Source organism: Bactrocera tryoni, chromosome 4 (genome assembly GCF_016617805.1).
Source record: "Bactrocera tryoni isolate S06 chromosome 4, CSIRO_BtryS06_freeze2, whole genome shotgun sequence".
NCBI classification, from domain to species: Eukaryota; Metazoa; Arthropoda; class Insecta; order Diptera; family Tephritidae; genus Bactrocera; species Bactrocera tryoni.
In genome coordinates, this window is record NC_052502.1 from 17,805,292 (window position 1) to 17,826,279 (window position 20,988).

Sequence of the window (20,988 nt, forward strand, 5' to 3'; positions counted from 1 at the left end):
AAGCTAAAATATAATCAGAAAGAATATTTAGATGGGGAAGCTTGGGAAGCTATCTGCTTTAAACCTTTTATTTAACTTTCTTTCATACCACATACCGAATATGTGGATCTTAGCGTTACAGTGGGATCTATCCTGTAAAAATATATATTATATATTTGTCAGTATGTGTGATATCTTAATAAAATTAAGAGGCTTTGTTTTTCAGATCACAATATCATTTCGCCTAAGCGTAATAATAATGAACCAGATATTTCCCGAGCCCTGGAAATAAAAATAGGTGTGCACATGTTCCCTATCTAGCTGCGATTATTAATTTCTGTAGGCCTTTTCTCTTTTAGTTTCTTTCAATTCTTTTTTTTCAAGTTGAGATAGGCTTCGTTTGAAAACTAACATAAGGACTTGGGCAGTCAGTCTCATTTTTTTCAAACAATTTCATACCTTTTAGCATTCCATTCCACGTTCCCAAATCTACTTGTACGAGTATATCAGTGCATGAATTATATGCGTAACACAGTTTTCCACTCAAAACGCTTCGCATTCTCAATAAAATATACGCAGCTTGTTGCCGCAACAGCTGATGCCGGTCTCAGCGCACCACACTTGTGAGCTGCACAAGTGATTACAGCTCCTCCACAACTCCTTTTCTCCTACACCCGCTCATCATTACGAGCGTCTACCTTAATTTCCACATTTTCATTTCCATTTTCGTTCGAATTTCAGCCAACATATGCGCTTAACTAACTTCATTTACAGCTTTTTCAATGTAATTCATTCCTTACGGGCAGCTCTTGCAACACTTCCGGCTCCTTCCTCTGTGCAACTGCTGACTGCCATTGCAAAGCACTACTTCCGCTATCTAATTTTTTGTCACCTATTTATTTCACATGCATTGTTTTTTGCTTCTATGGCGACTACCTGAAGCTGACAGTGGCCCAAGTGGTTTTTGTGGTCGTCGTTTTTGTGCGCTTCAATGCTTAAAATCCGGCAGACGGAAGCCACATTGCATGGACAATGGCCAAGTACGAGTTTAGCTGGAATTGTGTAGATATATATTGTACAGTTATACTTGTATATATGTATGGCCATCGACATCTGGCTGAAAATAGAGATTTTGTTGTCGTAATTGAAAACCCTACAAACGTGCACCCAACATAGGTAGTCACAAGGAAATAGTGTATATACATATGCGGAACCATTTATAACGGTGCAATTATAAGCTTTTTACTCGCCTGTGTTTGCCAACCATATGCAGGTGCAGCGTGTGAGGATGTGTGTGTTGGTGTGTGTTAAGTGGGGGAATATGTCATTGCTTTGCTAAACTATTTGCTGAATTGCTGGCAAAAACAATCTGCATCACCTACCGAACTTTGTTTTTGCTTTTTGCTAGAACCTAATTGCTTTTGCTTTTTTGTTGTCGTTTTTAGGTCTCGGATTTCTTTCTTCAACCGAACAAAAGTAGCCACAATGACTGGCTAATTTATGCAAAGGTGGTGGCCTTAAGCGACCACATGAGCGAATTCATGCATGAAGACGTACATATACTTGTATATGTATGTGTAGGTTGCAGGATTGGGTTGCTGGTAGTGCTGAATATGCGAAAGTATATACATATTAACTAATTAACTGTTAGTGACTGAAATTACTAGGTGCTAACTAAGTATATGGATAGATATGTTAGTATATATGTATTTGTTATTTAGAATCTTGGCTGGTTTGATAAATAACCGCCTAAGCACAGTACTCTTTTCAATCACACAATCACTAGAAAAAAGATGTTTTGATTAAATTACTTAATTAAAAAAAAGGAATTTATAGAAGAAAATTTAGGAATAAATTTAAAAACATGTAATGAAGTAAGTGCCAATAAAACTTAAATGTGAAAGTGAACTCTGGTTGGTTGCTTAGCTTTTACTTCTTTAGAATCTTAAGTCCCCACCTCTCTTAGAATTCTTCTGAAGTAAAAAAGTAAAACCATTTCTTTGTTATTTGCTATCGATTCTGTCAAAAATTTTTCTCCCAATAAAAAACTATATTGACAGCTATCGGAATCTTGGAAAAAGCGCCAATTAACAATTAACAGAAAGGCACCTTTTTGATCGAAATACATTTCTCTAAGTTCTACCTCACACAACAGTCGGTTAAAGATAACTGGATCCGAGCTGTCAGCATTCGTGCCAGGTAAAAAACGGATCGAAAACAATTGTGGGGTCGATGTTGTTGTTGTTATAGCGGGTACCTAGTCCCCGTTAAGATGGTAAAGATTAGCTAAGTTGTCGTCTACGTCATCCAACGGAAGGCCCAAGAAGAGTGCCGTTTTGACGGGGTAAGACCAAAGAGAGAGGGGAGTCAGCTGAGTGGGGTTGGTGGGGCATGCAAAGAGGTGACTAGTGTCATGCGGAGGAAGTAGGAGTTTCACCTGCTACCTCTCCAGAACGAAGCTGCGAAAGGGTCACTCTAATATCTTGCGGCAACTCGAGCTCTTCGTTTGCAATGGGTGTTGGTTTTACTCCGAGTACGCCATTCACTGGAAGGGAGTCGGTGAAGGTGTTGTGACGTATTGTTTGATGTCGTCGACGTAGTTGAGGAATGATCTCTTGATGTTCCTAGGGGGTGAAATGTGGGGTTAATGCTATGGTATTGTTGATTTCAACAACGTTACCGAAGAACACGGTTTTATGAATACTAGGGTATTTACCGGACTTGGATACCGGCTAGTCTGATAAATGCTTCTTTGAATATTGATCATCCCATTACAATTTAATAAATGATCTACTGCAAACAAGACCAGTACGACACTTAGCCTGTTGAAGAAAAACAAAAAGAATTTTAGAAAAATGGGGACTTATTTTCTTAACACACTTTCCTCAGTATGCCCCAACTGCCGTAATTTTTTAATTCGTCTCAAAGATACGTTTTCTTTTTATTTGAAAATTCTGTAGAACTGTACATGAATGATTCAAATGGTCTTGACAGCTTTTGCAGGAACGGATTCGATTATCAATTTTCGACTACTTTTTCCACGAAATCAAGTCGTATGTTATGATAGCACATTCAATATTGACTTCTGAAGCTTGAAGAGAGTTTGGCGTAGACAATTGACTTCAAATAACCACACAAAGGGTAGTCAAATGTTGTTAAATCATAACTGCTTGGATGCTATTCAATGTAACAACTTCTTGAAATAAGCGTATCCCCAAATTTTTCTCGCAATACTTTGGTTTTTACACGAGCTGTGTGGCACGTAGCCTTGTCAGGTTGGAACCAAATGTTGCCGAGATCAAAATTTTCCAATCGTGGTCATAAAAAGTTGGTTATCAGCGATATATACCGCTCTCCATCGACCGTAACGATGTCACCAGCATCAGTTCGAAAGAAGTGCGGAGCGATGATTACACCAGACCAAAAATCACAACTAACTGTCAGAATACTCTTTGGATATGCTTTGCATCAGAATCTACATTTTTTTTATTTACCGCACCACTCAGATGAAAGTGAGTCTCATCGGAGAAAATGATTTGCTAAAAAAAAATTGTTATCGCTTTCAAGTAGTCAAAAATTTGAGGTTTGCTAAAAATCGTTTTTCGTGAAAAAATTTACATTTGAGAGGGCTTAAAAATTGAAATGATTATCTTAAGTCAAATCAAATTTCTTCGATCATTACCTGAAAAATATATTTAAAAGCTTAGTGTGGAAATTTCAAGTCGATCAGTCCGCTTCGAGAAAAACGAGTTTAACAATTTCAACAATTTTTTGGAGATTACATTGTTGCTTTAGAAAATAACCTATACCAAATTTCGTGAATATATCTAGTTTTCCATACAAGAACTTGATTCCGATCGTTCAGTTTATATGGCAGCTATATATGTTATAGTGGTCCAACTTAATATACCCTGATCAGGATATACAAATATTTTTTAAAATTCGCAAGTGGATACAATCTCTTTAGTAAAACCAACTGCTAATTTTATTCTCAGAAGAAAATTTTTAGACTTACCGGGCAAGAAATTAAAAAAAAAAATATTTCTCGCTATTTTTAAGGATTTTTTTGTTCGAGAGAGCATCTATAAGTTGTCTCCCATAATATGATGTTAGATGTGGCATTGTAGAGTAGACTATGGATGTGTTTTTCCATAATTATATAGTCTGAAGCTACCAACAAAATCTTTGCAATAACTCTCTTTACTTAAAAGTTTTTCATACACCTCCTACCTTAAATATTTATTTTCTTCAGATATAATTTTTTTGTTTGCTCGCTAGTATCCTAGGTTGCTCTTCTGCATTAGTGTCTCTTTGCTGAAAAGAATATGCATGAGTTTGGCACTAATTGTTGTCATTGCTTCTATTATAAACTCTGCTTGTCTTTGCAGCTCACTGGAAACATTCCAAATACCATTTCTTGGCGGCTCTGAGGATTTGGTGGTTTTAATTTGCAATTCAGGTGTGCGCCACGAATTATCGAAGAGTGAATATCCGACAAGACGCAAACAATGCGGCCAGGCACTCAAGCTAATGGAAAAGACAAGCTACAGAGATGCCACAGTGGAGAATTTGTCAGGTAATTAATGCTATTTCAATTGCACTTCTACTGCTTTTGTTGTTGTTGTTATTATTGTTGGTGCAAGTAATCGCATTGTGCCGCAAGTGATTTAAATGATCATCACTGGGTTTGGTAAGCTATGAGGTAGTGGCAGATGTGAAGGAGTGTAAATGGGGTGAGTTATAGGGAATGTAATAGAAATTAAGGAAAGACTTGCTATAATGCTTTTATACAAATTTATCATATTTATAACAAATCATTGTATAATAAAAAATACGATAACTTATATCGTATACGAAAAAAAAACAGATTATTTCCACATCCTTTCTGTAGAAGAAGAGCCGATAAAGTATATGGAACTCAAAAAAACTTTCTAAAAAAATATGTATTTTGACTTTTCGAGTGTGCATGCTTGTTCCAATGAAATCGCTCTGAAACGAGTTGGGTTTCTGTTTTCCTCTTGCCTGCCTTGAACTTAGCTTAGTTCCACTTTATGCTGGAGATCCACTTGTTCTGAAAAAGCTTCATTTTGTCTTATACGATAAGACTTATTACATTTCAAAGCCGGTGAAAGCATTCAGGAACTTTTATCTCCATTGTCAATCTGTTGACGATCGATATTCGGAGTTTTAAGTAGAACAAAAGAATGAGGTTTTAAGCTATCCAAGCTGTCCTTAATGGGTTTCATCACAGGATTGATTTTTAAACCTAACCTAACCTAACATAATTTGACTTCTAAACTATTCTGAGCTTAAACTTTCTTTGAACCAACTAAATTTCAAATTGCTCTCTTGAAAAAAGGTATGTATTGCCATCTTTTCGAATATTTAAATAGATTATATCATAAGAGGGAGAGGAAGATATTTAAGAAATATTTGTCTCTGTTTTATATTTATGAAAATTTAAAAAAATTGTATGAGAATGAAAAACCACAAACCCTGTTTTGAGAAAGAAGCCATCAGTATGCAAATTAAAGTTCATAAAATTAGATGACGTAGAAGACTAGAATAAAGATGTGAGCACACGTCAAAGATATTTATGAACCAATGCAAAAATATGTGTTGAAAAGAGTTGCCACCTGATTAAGAAATATTTCGTACAGTAAACAAATCGACCCAGGCTGGTTTCGTAAAGGTTATCTTCGAAAAAAAGATATATATATATATATATGTATGTATATTTTCACCTAAAAGGCAAAACAACGTATTTTCATAAAAATCAAAATCGAGTTTTCTATTGCTTACGACTACATATCATATTTTAATTAGAAATTTGTATCGCATTGCATTACACTTCAGTTATTATAAATGAGTTGCCTAATCAAGCCTCTTTTCCTATCGGATTTGGTACTTACGTCGTAATTGCGGAATTTTCGCAATATAAATTAAAATTTTTTTGAGTAATGTTAGTATAAATAAACTTTCTTTTAAATTAAAAAAAATAAAAATAAATTATTTCCTCAAACTAAACTTAAATTATACTTGCAGTCTCCATGTGATCAATATGTGCGGATTCAATTCAAAAATTAATTTGCTAACAGACACCAGCATGTTCTTTTCAACTATTTCTAAAGCTGACATATTTTTAATAAATAGAAACAGCAAATAAGATACAAAAATTACTTCTCTCCCGTATTCATGTCGTTTGTTTCCACATATTTGCTTAGCCGCCAAAAGTATGCAACAAATATTGTATGCATTCGCCTATTCCCATTCCCCAGCAGACACGTCCAATTAAATTACTAACGCTGTTTGTGTTTAGATGTGTGAGTTTTTATTTCCATTAATTGAAGGTGCCCTGAAGGAAAATTCAAACTCCACTAAGGTGGGCTTAAGGGGTCAGTAGGGTATTGTGGCCTGTTTTTTAGACGTTTTTGTTTTCATAGAAATTTTTATTCTACAATAGAACTTTTTTCACATATTATGAGGTATATCGTGGAGTATATAAACAAATTTTTTCGGAATTTTTTGATGACATCTGTCGGAGAAATGGCTGAGTGAATGAGATGCGTTTTTTCACTGACGGACTCGATGTTTGGATCATCTGAAACACAAAAACCCAATTTATTCTTAAAAAGTACGTAAATAGTTATCGTCCCTACTAGAATCATGAAAAAATTTTGATAAATAAAAAGTAATTAAGGTTTTTTTTTTCTAATTTTTCCACATGTTTTTTACATAAATTTTGTCATAACATTGTCAATAAATTATAAAAAAATATGAATGTAACAGGGACGATAGCCAGGCGTTTTGTGAAAATTTCAAAAAAACTTAAGCAAATCGGTTGAGCAGTTCGCCCGGAATCATTTCCGCCAGCTTAAAAAAGATTGTTTTGAGAAAAATGCGTTTAAAGTTTGAGGTACTGCCCTCCGAGCGCTCCGAACGTCGAGCGGTACTATTATTTTTGGGCTTTTTTTGAAACCTTGCAATGGTAAAGGGGTTTCTACATTAATTCTAAGGGTATAAAGGAACAGAAAATGCAAAAAAAAAAAAACAATTTAAAAAAGATTACCCCACTGACCCCTTTATTGATTTTCACTGAGTTAGAATGTCTCGAACTTACATAATACATTGTAGAACCTGGTACTTATAACTTTCTTCTAATGAAGCTAAAATCATCTCAATATTATGTTTATCTCTTGGTTGTTCACACAATCTTCAGACCCATTCCCTTTGAGGTTATATACTACATAGAAAAGAGTGAGTGAGAATTCTAGAGTACTTCTCTTGCCTTTAGAGGAATATTTTTTATTTTTGTATAATAGTAACTTAAAAACAGTAATCGGTGACGAAAATAATACATAAATATATATAATAATATATATAATATATATGCAAATATTCATTATTCTTCTTAGCTATTTTGCGCTGGGTATGCGCTCCAATTTTTATATATTTGTACTCTATACATACGTATATAAATATATCTGTTTATAGTTATGTATTTGTGCTTGATCATATCCCGCAGCGTTTGTTTTAACACTTTGTCGCTTGGCCATTTGTTGCATTCATTTGTCGCTTAATGCAACACGAAGCTGGCGCGGGCTTTGCATAGCAATTGGTTTTGTGTGCGCCTTTGTGTATGCAACAAATAATATAAATAGAAGGCATGCATGCTGTGACAGGTCAGTTGTGTGCCTCAATACATATGCAAGTGTATGCGTGACAGTTCACACACTAGTGTGAATTGTGTGAAAAATCAAACGCTTATAAAAAGGAATATCGTGAGGTATATGCCGCAGCATGGTTGCCAGAGGCGCTGAACTTTTGTCCAAAATTAGCCTTTTTTCATATAATAATAATAATAATAATTAGTTTTTGTTACTTATTTTGAGAAATATTTGCTTGATTCTAGTTTTAGACGGGGAAAATATAAACTAGTTTTTATACACACGAAGATTATGATAATTTATCTAGTACTAGCATATCTTTATTTCTCCTTTATGGTAAGAATTTTTAATGTTATATGCTACGATTTTTTATTAATACTATACCTTACAGAAATGAGATAAAGTATTAAAAGGGAAACAAGGAAAACACTAGTAGGAGACTCGAACTAGTTTCATATTTTAAAAGGGTCATAGGAGGGGTCAAGCAGCTGAGAGAACAGCACGATCGTTCTAACCATACTATATACTGGTACATAAAAATGGTATTGAGAAGAAATAGGAGTGCTTATCTTCTCCACGTAATATAAATAAATTAATCTTTACCGGTAACGTTAACAAAAAAAAATTGAATACCTCTCTTTTCTTATTTGGGAAATATCTTTCCTCCTCTTTCTCAACTCGATTTTTTTTATATCCACCAGATAACATTGAGGAGTTACCAAATAAGAGACCTCAGACTATTTTATTTTAATAACCAAAGTATCGAACTTCAAAGGCAAATATTTCGATGTTGGGCGCTAATTTCGAAAAACTGTGAATGCCTTTTTTTCTTCTGACTCAAAAAAACTATGAAAACAATTGCCTTAGTCTAATACTTAGAAAAAAGAATCGTGTTTGCCACATTGTGTTGCACTGTCATTATTATGTGTCAGTGGCTTTCATTTCTATGATTTCTGAATTCAGATATTTTAAGCTGGGTATAATAGAACCGTTTGAAACACATCAATGTGATTTTAATACTTAATAGGCTGACATTCCATTATCATGAATATTCCTTTATGCTGATCTATCTTACCTAAGATTGCAGAGGCCTTTCAGACCTAATTTTTCATTATATTCCTACAATTATATATTATGAATAATCTATGGTTATATTGATAGATAATAGGCATTAAATTTATGATTTTTTGCTATTATGATCTCTAGACCTCTAAGTCCATTATTATTAAACCGATTTGAGTGTTAATCATAGACAAAAACTGAATTTGAAAAGAGAACAGATTGTTTAAATTGTCAATATTCGCTTCTTTTAAAATCTATCATTAGTACTTTGGCGGTTGTAATGTAGTATGCTCAATATATGGCTTAGCAACATCATAATAAGAGAGATAGAAGGGACTATTCTAAGCATACAAAGTGAAAGCATCCAGGGAAGCCTTCACTTACATCAATTTAGTTATGTAGAAATGTCTTAAGTTTTGAGAGATAGTCAACTTAATACTCTTGCAACATGTTGCTGCAGATTATAGGTATTTATTTTGTTCTCCTAACAGTTGTTTGTAATATCTAAACCTATGAGAGATAAATATATGATTATGTGTAAGTAAAATACCATAATAATCAAGGAATAATTTTTTTCTTATATAAAATGAAATATGCATTTTATTAGTTTTTTTTATTGTTATAAGCATACACTATTAGCAAAGAAATTCTGAAATTTTTGGAAAATAATACTTTAAACTCGGCCATTGCGCCGCCATTTCCAGTGACTTCTCGCAAAAAAGATGCGCCCACGTTGGCTGAATAACTCCTTAAAGGATCATCTAAAGTAAAAACAATACGTGTTTTAGTTAAAACCTTAACTTAGAACTTGGACGAAGGAAAAAAAAATTGGAAATGGGATTTTTGGCAGGCATTTTTACAAAAAGAATTAAAATTTCTGTGAAAATTTCGCAATTTTTTTTGTTTTCAAATAGTTGTAATCGAAAAAAATTCTTCGCCCAAGTTTTTAAGTAGTGTATCCTAAAGACCTGTGTAAAATTTCATGAAGTTTGGTTGAGAAATTCTCGATAAATCTTGCCAACCGACTTCAAAAACGCAGTTTCGAGAAAAACGAGTTTAAAGACGGCGTAATTAGCCTAGCTTGCCTCGAGCGCACAAGTTCTCAAGGCTCAACTTGAAAAATTAGGACAATATTCTAGAGGTTTTGTAGAATTTAACGAAACAAAAATCAAGTTTTGAAACCCGTAAACCCATGTACCTCCTTTATAGTGTGAGAAATCGAAGCATAATTTTTCAAGGCTCTGAATACTGAATAAAAGTCCTAAGTGCCGGTGGTTTGCTTTACGACATAACAAGAAAAAGAGCTTACCTTCGATTGGATTGCACTGAAGCTATAATACCTTTAACAAATACAAACGATCATTAAACTTTCTTACAAGAACTTGAGTTTGTTGGGACAGTTTTTATGGCAGCTACATATGTTAAATTAAGTATGTTATAGTAGTAAATCTGATCAATTTCTACGGAGATTGCACCATTGCCTTAGGCAATAACCCATGCTAAATTTCATCAAGATATCTCGTCAAATGAATTTTGATCGTTCAGTTTGCGTGACAGCTATACGCTGTAGTGGTTTGATGTCGACGTTTCCAACAAATGTGCAGCTTCTTGGAGAGAAAAGGACATGAACAAAATTCTAGATTGACATCTCAAAAACTGAGGGTCTAGTTCATGTATGTACAGACGGATAGATAGACACCTCGCCATGCTGATCATTTATATATATGTATGTATGTATATTTGAAGGTCATCGTCGTTTCTGGGCATTACAAACTTCGTGGAAAATATAAAATACCTTTTTGAGAGTATAAAAATATCGAAACATATGAATTAATATCAGAGATATTCTAAAATTGGTGGCAACCTTCTACAAACTCTCCGCATAATTTTTTGCTTCACTCTTCGCTTTGCATTCCGTTTGACAGTAGTCCATTTATTCACTTTGTGCGGATGTTGCTTCGGGCGAATGACCGCCTCAGCGCGACAACGCACAGCGCCCAGCGGCAGGCAAATGTTACGAAATGAAGAGCGACTATGATAATTTTTATTGCTGATGTTGTTGTTGTTGTCGCTGCAGCTGCTTCAACATCATTAAACTAGACTGTGTTTGGCTATTAATTTAAATTAAAGTGTGACATTAAAATGCAAAGGTACGAGCACAAGCCTCAACGTACATACATGTATATGAAAACACAAACACAGACATATGTACGTGCGTTTCTTGCTTGTGTTTGCTTGTCGTTCATAGACATTTTTTCTACGCACATTGCTGGAAGTCACTCAGACGGTTGTTTGCGTTGTTGCTTGATTTTATTCAACCAGCATTTTTTTGCTTTCTTCCACCACACCGCCTCCTCCGGTGCGCCAGCAAGCAGTGGCATGCTCATAATACATCAGAAATGCCTGCTTGCTTCGTTGGCTCGCTGCGAGGATTTCCATTCAATTCATTTGCATATTCAACAGCGATTCAATTGCAACATTCGCTTGAATTGCACTTAATGTAAAAATTACGCAAAATACTTGCTCAACATTTGCCGGCCCCCGTTGCCGCTACCGATGCTGCTGTGGCTGTTGTTGCTTTTGACGTTAGTGCGCCTGAAAGCACACAATGCTTTGCACGCGCGCTTGAGCCATTGTAGCGGCTCCCCTCAGCACCCTTCAGCACACACGGCCACACACATAGGCACACACACATAGGCACACACAGGCACTTAGCTGGTTAATATTGCTTGCTATTGGCTGCGGGCTGCCTTCTGAAGGGCTGCTGAGGGGTGTTGAGCGCTGCATTTGCTCGGTTTGAGTTTGAAGTGGCGCGTTGATGGCATCTTTTCAGCCGCGCCCGGCCTTGCAGCCCCCCGTGCACGCTTCTGCTTCTGCTTCGCTCACTCTGCTCGGTTTCTTTTAATTTGTAATTCCAACTGTGACAATGCGCACCCTCCTTTCTCACCATCACCACCGATGATGGCAATAGCGACGCTTGAAGTTGGCGTGTCTCATCCCGCGCGCTCGTAATGAAATTATTAGACATTCAAGTAATTTAAATATATCTATGTGTTCGTGTATTATTGCTTGTAAAATTCCGTTTTTTCGCGCTGCATCGTTTGCATGCCTCAATGCCTGGCATTTCAATGGTGGAGCACTTGACTTTTATTGCGGCGACAATATACACAGATAATTATGTAAATGCGCGCATTTGTGGGTGCGTGTGTGTGCTGAGTTATCAGTGTGTTTTATGCAAAATTTTACAAATCACTGCCGCTTGATTTCTTTTAATTTCAGTGTCATTTACGTAGAATTCTTATGGTGCATTAGACGCGACTTATGCTTAGAAGAGTAGATATCAGCTATGACAATACTAAAAAAAAATTTGGCATCTTGTTTGCGGCATACAAAGTTGAGCGCGTTTTTTTCGAGAAATAATAATTTAGATCTTGAGGATGCACCACGTCCTGGAAGGCATTTTGGAACTTGATGTGAATAAAATGAACTCGTTGGTCGATGCAAATCATCAAATAACAAACTTGAGATATTGCTGAAAGAAAAAATTTGTCCAAGGAATTTTTCTCCACAAGTACATGAAACGTTCAGGATTAATTGCGAAGCTTGACATTTGTGTTTTGCATGATCTTACAGAACGAAATATTTTTTGTCTCATTAATGACTCTGATTTGTTTATCCAACATTAAAAAAGTGATTTTTTAATTTTGAAGCTTATTGTTGCTGGTGGCGAAAAGTGGGTTGTTAACTGATATTCTTGTTCAAGCAAGAGATCAGAGTCTAAGCAGTATGAACCAGCTTGAACCACTTCGAAAGACGATAGTCACAAAAAAAAAGTTTATGTTTTTTATTTCGTATGTTTTCAAAGGGATCAGCTTTCAACTTTTTCCTGACAATGCCGCGATTAATTCTGATGTGTATTGTGATCAACTGGACAAACCGAGTGATGTACTGAAATAGAAAAGCCTTTATAGATCAATAGAAAAGCTTCCAGCATGATAATGCGAGACCTCGTACAAGTTTGATGGCTCGATAAAATATTTTTGCAAAATCGATTTTGCAAAAAAGGCATCCGTTAGGACCTTCTACAAGACTAAGAGAACTCCTCTCATTTTTCACGTCTTTCCGTGCTGCGGGTCCGAGATTATGCGGGATGGAATTAAATGCTCAAGAACAATTAAAGTGTTAACAGTGTCAGATTTCACGACGCTCGCATTGGATATCCCAGCATATCAAAAACCGATGAAAGTTTGAAAAAAAAATTGTTACGGAGGATCACTAGTGTCGAAGTTGCTGAAGAAGTCGGCATATTGGTTGGCGCACGTCATGCAATTTTTCGAAAGTTTTCGGCATGAAGCACGTTGCAGCGAAATTAATTTCAAAATTGTGGAACTTCGACCAAAGAAATCGTCGCATGAACATCGCTCAACAAACGTTGAATGACGTCAATAGCAATCCAGATTTGCTAAAAAAAATTTGGTCATAACTGGTGAAGAATCATGGTGTATGGTTAAGACATCGAAACCAAAGCCCAATCGTGCCAATGAAAGAGCCAAAAAAATTACTGAGAGCGCTTAAGGGCATACTAAAAAAAGTATATCAGAATATCTTTGAGGATTAGAAAAATCGCTGGCAGAAGCGCATCATATCTGAGGGGAACAACTTTGAAGTGAACAAAATAGAAATATGAATAAATAATAGTTTTTTGTATTTTTTGAAAAAAATTTAAATACTACTTATTTTTTGAACAGACCTCGTATAAGAATATCGTAAATAGAGAGAATTGGAAATAGTTAGAAAACTTGCAGAAATACTCAGGCCTGTAGAGTTTAGGTTATTTTATGAAAAGGAAAATGTGGACTTGCTGTACCAGTCCTCGCTGATTTTAATGGAATTTCTTCGGCAATTATTAAACGAAATGATTTGATATGATATTTCAGTTAAAGGTGAAGTTTTAATGCCAGAATTTCAAGATTTTCATAATTTTGAGTCAAATTTATGATCTAAATTAAAATTTGAGGCCTAGAAAACCGAAATTTTTGTACACCTTTGATTACTACTTTAATTTACCCCATTCGCAATCATTTATTTTTAACAGATCAATTGAAAAGTCTCCACCCTATCAAAGTTAAAGACCTTTTGTTTGGCAAAGTTCGTTTCTTTTATTCAACATACCTCCCTTCAAGGTCATAATATTATTTATAGCGACCTTTAAATTTTTCAAAACCGTTTTTATAGTGCGATTTGATTTATGCTTCAAAGACCTCAGTTTCGGTGATCATCTCTTCGACGAAAATTACTGAGCATTGTTTTGAATTCTGAGAACAGAAAATAGTTGTTGGAGACCAAGTTTGGAAAAAACGTTTCCACTAACTTTTGACACGTTCCATTCTCTTGGTGATTCAGTACCTCCTTTTTTTATTTCAATGTGGCCATTTTTCAGCAATTTCGTCCATTAAACGGTCCACTAATGATATTTCCATTTTGAATGTAATCATTAAAAATTATTCCATGCGCATACTCAAATATAGACGCCATAACCTTGACAGCCGACTGTTGTGTTTTTCGCCGCATTGGAGCAGTGCACTCGGAAGACTGCCGATTAGAAGCCGAAGTGACATGGCTTAGCCATGTTTTATCCATTGTAACATATCGACGCAAAACATATCCAAACACTTTTCCGAATCAACAATTCCTCTTTGTTTTTGGTCAAAAGTAAACTCGCGTGGTACTCACTTTGCACGGAGCTTACTCATACATAAATATTTGTTAATGATATGATGCACACATTTCAGTATCTGCTATCTCGAACAACTTCACTTTTCCGCCATCCAAAACGCTTTTGTGGACTGTTTTGATGTTTTCGTCGCTAACAACATCTGTTAGGTGTCCACTGCGTTCATCGTCTTCGGTGCTCATTTCAGGATATCTAAGCTTAGCATACTAAGCCTCGATGGTTGATTTTCCTAGGGCAGTGTCTGGAATCTAGCAATAAAGCAAAGACTTTTCTTCAGTTAAAAGTGGTTTCCCTTCGAAAAGCAATATTTTATCAATACGTGAAATTCATTTGCATCAATTTATTCACAATAACAAAAGTTACTTCAGCTAACAGCTATCATACAGGGTTTGTCTGACTGATTTTCTTTCGCCGCGACTTTACTTCGGAGCGTGCCTTCACCGATTGTATTCGGTAGAGGGCGTTCCTAGCCAGCGAAGGAGCGGTCAGTTATCTCCGAGCACTTGGTGTCAGACCAAACATTTTCGCGCGACGTGTTTATGTGAGCGGTGCAAGCTGAAAATGCGGTGATCGTTAGAGCAGAGGTATGCGATTGAATTCTGTGTCAAGCGTAAATCTGCGACAGAGACGTTTGATATGATCAAGCAGGCCAGTGGCGTAGCTACAACTTCGGGCGCCCGGGGCCAAGGATGTCCCCGCCCCCCTTTATCTACCTACCTACAAGTTTCATGAGGTGGTTCGAACAAAAGTGAATTTTTACAAAATATCTTCGATATTAAGTATATAAAATTTAGGAACTAGAAGCCACGCAAATTCTGAAGTTACAAAATTCTCACAATACGGTTTTTGAGGAAATTGATAGCAAATTTAGAAGACTCTTATTAAAAGCCGTAGAAAAAACCCATTTTCGCTCAATATCTTGTACACTTTTGACACAATTTACAGTAATTTTTGCCCGAATTGGAGTTTTTAAATACCATTTTTGAAAATTTGGAGAAATAAAAGTATTTGTTACATTCAAAGCATAGGGTAACTGTGAGAGTGACACGTCGCTAGACAAAGCAAGAAAAGTGCATTTTTAAGTTCTATTACTATTTTTAAGAAAGATATAAGCTAAAAGATATAAGACAAATTCAAAGACTGAAGAGTATTCGAGTAAAAATTAATATTTTTCATTGTTATTCAGATTATTACGTTGTGAGTGTACGACTCTTTATCTTTTATAATAAATTTTGTAAAAAAATTTGTTGAAGTATTTTTCTGAATATTAAAAAACAGCGAATATCGCTTTGCCGCCCCCACGACGTTTGGCCCGGGACAACTGGATCCCAGTTTTTCATGACGGAATTAAATTTTTTGCATTTTTATTATTATTTCACTATTATTCCATTTTTCTTACTCCTTTTTCTATTAAATATTACCCACACTATAATTCGCAGAAGTCCATTCATTTGTGAGGCAATCAATTTTTATTACAGTCTCCACTTGAAAGCTGGCAATTACTTAAAAATAATACGAGGGATTTTTTTCAATATTGCCACGAAAAATGCGCAAAAGCCAATTTGTAAATTTGTGTGTCGAACAAATCGCTGATAATATAAAAAACATAGGCAAAGCCGCTGTGTGCATCATCGGTTATTACAAATTACCAAATTACACTTTTACAACGCGCAATTGATTGCTGCCAATATGCGCTACAAAAACAAGAACAAAAGAATGTGAAAAAATAATTTGAAAATGTGAAAAGTTCAATGCAAAAGTGTGGAAAAAATTTAGGAAATGGGAGACGTGCAAATAGCAGTAATGAAGCGCTCAATCAAAATTGTGGGCATTTACAGTTATACAGAATTGCCAAAATGATGCATGAAACCAGAAATTGGTGGCAGCATGCCCGTAGTAATGGTAAAAATGCAGGAATAACGGAAAGTGATATGCATAAGAGAGGAGAGAGGGAGGGAGAAATAAAAAACAAAAAAAAAAAATAAAAAAAAAATATTTTAGCTCTTTTTTTGCATATAAAAATAGCTGTGTGAGTGTAGTATACATACACATATACATACATACATGTGCCAGACGTCATCACTCCAGGCGGAAATCGCTAAAGCGCCACTCCCAAACCATATTAACAACGCTCTCGGCGGCTGGCGGCGTTGCACGAGCACACATACACCATACTTCTGTGCTTGCCACATACAACATGCCACATGCCACCTTTGGCAGTGCAGTCGAGTGTAAAAAGTGCAACCTCACAACGCTTGATTGCGCATATTTTTGTATTCCCAAGATTCACCGTGCTCATACTCATCGCTAGCCACTTATGCCACAGATTGCCAGTATTCTACATTCTCCGCTACTCTTCTCGCTCTCTCTCTTAGCAGCCAGCATCGGTATCATAACTTTTGCCGCTGGCTATGCCACAGCCACCAGCGAGTGCAATTTTTCTAAATGACATTTTTTCGTTGTTGACTTCATCACTTCAGCGCTGACAACGACCACAACAACAATAATAATAATAAACGCTCAGCAAGCTTATTCGTAGGACATGAGGTTTGGTGAAGTGGACGGAGGTCCGTTAACACACATACATATATATGTATACATAAAGGCACATATATTTGCGCATGTGTGCGTTTGTTTGTTAGCTTCCTTTAGTATATAAATATATATTTATACATGCATATACATGCATATATATGTGTGTATGTTTGCGTTTGTGTGCCATGATTTTGCTGCCGTTATGCCCTCATTGTCACTTTGGCAATTACGGCCAACAGCTTTACGAGTGCCAGAAATTAAAATGATGATGACATGGCATGCCATCAGCCATCAACAATCAAGGAGCAAGCATCCGTCATCGGGCACTCGTCGCTAGCGCAGAAGATACGCGCGCCTCACCTAACCTAGCCTAGCCTATCTTCCCCTACACACCTCTTTCGCTCTTCCATTACACGTTTTTACATGTAAACTGATATGGCTGTGCGGTTAGCGGAGAGCTGGCAAAGGAATCAGAGCGAAGAACGCCAGCAGCTTTCGGAGTGTCAGCTTGCATGCATGGAGGTATACGTAATGCGAAAAGAATTTGTTAGATATCCTCCACATCGAATTTTTTAAGTGCTGTTCTTTTGTGCTTTCCTTTAATGCCTTCTTTGTGTGTATGTGCTTCCATGTAGGTATCTGTTTGTGTGCGGCAAATTCATCTGTTTGTGGTGACAAATAAAATAGCGTCAAGGCATTTCAGCCGGCTTGAAGTGTGAAATATCAGCGAAGGCTTCGGTTCGGCAAGAAACAGCGAAATCTTTACGAGTTCGTTCAAGTATGCCAAACATGTGACGATGTCATCGTATCGAAGGAATGCCGTCGTCGCTGCTGTGTGTTCGTGTGTTTCATGGTTTATGTTGACATAGATGTTAAGCTGCGGTGCTTCTTGTAGGCTCTGCATGCTGGACACAGTGTTTTGAAATAGATCGAGCAGGAAATATTCAAGTGAGTGCTGCTCTTACGGCAAATTAATAGTGGAAAATAGTTATGGGATTCATAAATGAGACGAGCCTCTGCTATTTTTCTAATGGTAAGAGGACGACTTTAATCATTGATTCCTTAAAGATTGAATTAGTGGTCCTGCTTGGCTTTTGGTATGGAGTCAGGTGTTCATGCAAGTGAGGAAAGTTCTTGGGACGCTACTCACTTGGGAGTGGCCAAAATATTTTACATATGACTCAAGCAGGTCACGACTTCTGGTCTTAGAAGAAATCTTTTTGGGTAGCCAAAGAACAACCATTTGAAGGAGAGCTAAAGTCAGAAGAAGCACCATCCCTTCCCTGAGTTGTGCGCTGAGTTTTGGACCCATCAAATTCTGTCCTCAATGAAAAGTAAACAATAGTCTCGGACGAAAGACCTCCACTTTGATGACGACCGCGGAAGACACATTAAGAATTACGCTTGAAAGGCATGCACCTGGAATCTCCGGTCGCTTAATTGGGAAGGTGTCGCTGCTCAGCTGGTTGATGTCCTCATAAGAGTAGAAGCTGCCATCACCGCCGTCCAAGAAGGGCGATGAATGGAAAAAGGACTAGGGCGAGTAGGTCCTTTGCGGCATAAACTACAGTGGTCATATATAGCAGCGCAAATGCGGTGTGGGATTTGTGATGGGAGAGAGACTTCGTCGCCGCCGGGGCCGACAAGGCTCGTTAGGTCGTCGTACTCGCGACTTGCCTCCCATGTCATTGTTGATAATCATAATTTCGAAGTCGTCACTAACAAAATTGTCAGTCTCGAAATATAACGCAGAATAACTCTTGCCAAATGGTGCTACTTCGGACTGAGTAGGCGATTGAGAAGTAAAGTCCTCTCTCGATGAACAAATACCAAACTGTACAAGCCACTCATCATGCCCGTCCTGCTATATGGTGCAGAGGCATGGACGATGCCAACAACTGATGAATCGACTTTAAGAGTTTTCGTGGGAAATATTCTGCGGAAGATTTATGGTCATTTTGCCTACGGTCAATACCGCAGCCAGCTCATGATTCCGAGATATGCGACGATATTACATAGTTCATGAAATAAGATACACCAGCTAAGCTGACTAAGTCATGTCGTTCGAATGAATGACAAGAAAATTTAACAGTGTTTGACGCAGTGCCCCACGGGGGAAGCAGAGGAAGAAAAAGACCTCCACTTCGTTGAAAAGACCAAGTGAGGTAGGACCTGTTTACACTTTCAGTCCCAATTGCAGCCAAAGAGCTGCTGTAACCGCATAAGCCGTGTCTACGCCAATAAAGAAGAAAATAAAGTTGATGAGATTGCCAGAAGTCCACTTGATTGAAAACGAGTTAGAGCGGTTGTTACCGGGCGGTTGAATATTGGATAACCGAGCTGTAAGTGAGTTCGATGGGTACGGGTTAGTACTGAGACGCTACAAGTTGCTGGCTTAGCAAAGAATCAGCTACTTTAGTCAGATTCTTCTCATCATCATATCCAGCCGTTCTTGCATTTGTAAAGCTGTCGTAATAGTCTGCTTGAATGATCTCGGGCGATATAGCTTCAGCCAAATGAGCGATCAACAGATTTTTGACATACTAAGATCGCTTGTCGATTTTTTTTTATATTTCTTATATTTATATTTGTGGATTCTACAGTCATATGGCTTGAGATAGATGACAGGTTGAGCCATCGAATCAATTCTCCGGCCGGGGCTGACAGTGATCTTCCAGGCCGACTCGTAACAATAGAATTTTCATTGTGCGAGTAGAAGGATATATCGCCGTGTGTATGGTTCACAGAGCCTTGTTAGTGATTAGAGTAAAAAATTCTTAAGGGCGTTGGGTGAGATTGTCATTAGAAAAGGAGATGTTAGATATTCAATGTGATCTCCCATTAGTTCCATATGCTCTTTGCTAAGCTGTGACGATACATTCAGACCTCCTCGAACATTTTTATTGTCTTTTTGTGGTAACAGGCGGTAGGTATTTTGTACGAACGACAAGACTGATTGACATAATTCGTGGTCAAAAATAAATTGGTTTCTACAATTTGCCATTGGTACCGCTCTTCTGCAATGATGCAAAGGGTTTGTGAGTTTGGGTCTTGACTTTGTGGTGAAGCTAACAGTTGTCCGAAAACTACTTCACCTTAACAGTTATCAGTTTTGACTGAGTCGATCCAAGAGAGTGAAAAAGTTGGTATTTCCGTCATGTTTGCCTGATTATGTTATACAATGTTCATAAAAAACTTGAAAGGAGACTGCTTCCGAATGGATGTGGATCCTACAGCTCAGAGAGTATTTAGTATAAAATCAGTTGATGGTGTCCAAATAAGACGAGTCTTCCTTTGTGTCGATTGGTTTATCGAAGTCATTTTTTTAGGAGCGTAGCAGCCACTTGGGCATTAATGCAAGCTCTGCCAAATTGGCGCAGCTTAACATGACTTATATGATTGCTTCTCCAACAAAAAAGGATAATGAGCAAACCACTATGCAGGTTTGGTTTCCTTAGAATATTTTTATATATTCTCTACCAAAATAGTCTGAATGCTCTAACTCGATCACGACAGCTGCCATTTTTACTTTTTTTCGAAAATTAACTGAAATGCGCCACTGTGCACTTTGCTTTCGTCTAGTTCTCACAAGATTTCCTCCAAGCTGCAATATTGGCATTGCTGATGACACGTCAGCGAAATTTGATGAGAATTTTGTCGAGCTTTATTTTCAAATGCCTCAATGTTTGGAATTTAAGGTGCGATTAGAAGATTTTATTTCGTTTATTTTTGCAAGTAAAATATGTTTCCGCTAAATATTCGTCGCATTGCAGCATCTCGCTTGTGAAATACAAAGAATTGAATGAAGGAGAACAACAAAAACAGGCCGCTGATTCCGCCATATCTACCTGGCGACTTACAAGCAAAAATTAATGCTTACACAAACGAAGTAAAGGGGCGAAAGTAAAGCACACTGAACATTCCTCGGAAAAAAGTATTGCCAAACTTGTCAAAGGTAATATGCCTGTCGGGCATGCCTCTCGGCTCAGGTAATTCGAGTGTGCTGGAAAT

The 20,988-nt window shown here is 37.0% G+C and overlaps 1 protein-coding gene across 6 annotated transcripts in view; it reads left to right on the top strand.

The window, feature by feature from the left end:
* Window positions 1–20,988, top strand: part of LOC120775283 (galactokinase-like) — a 69,167-nt gene that overhangs the window by 23,457 nt on the left and 24,722 nt on the right. For all 6 annotated transcript variants that reach the window (XM_040105393.1, XM_040105391.1, XM_040105390.1 and 3 more), the window contains one exon: window positions 4,368–4,555. In XM_040105393.1, coding sequence (XP_039961327.1) covers window positions 4,368–4,555 — 188 coding nt within the window. The remainder of the gene's footprint in view (window positions 1–4,367; window positions 4,556–20,988) is intronic.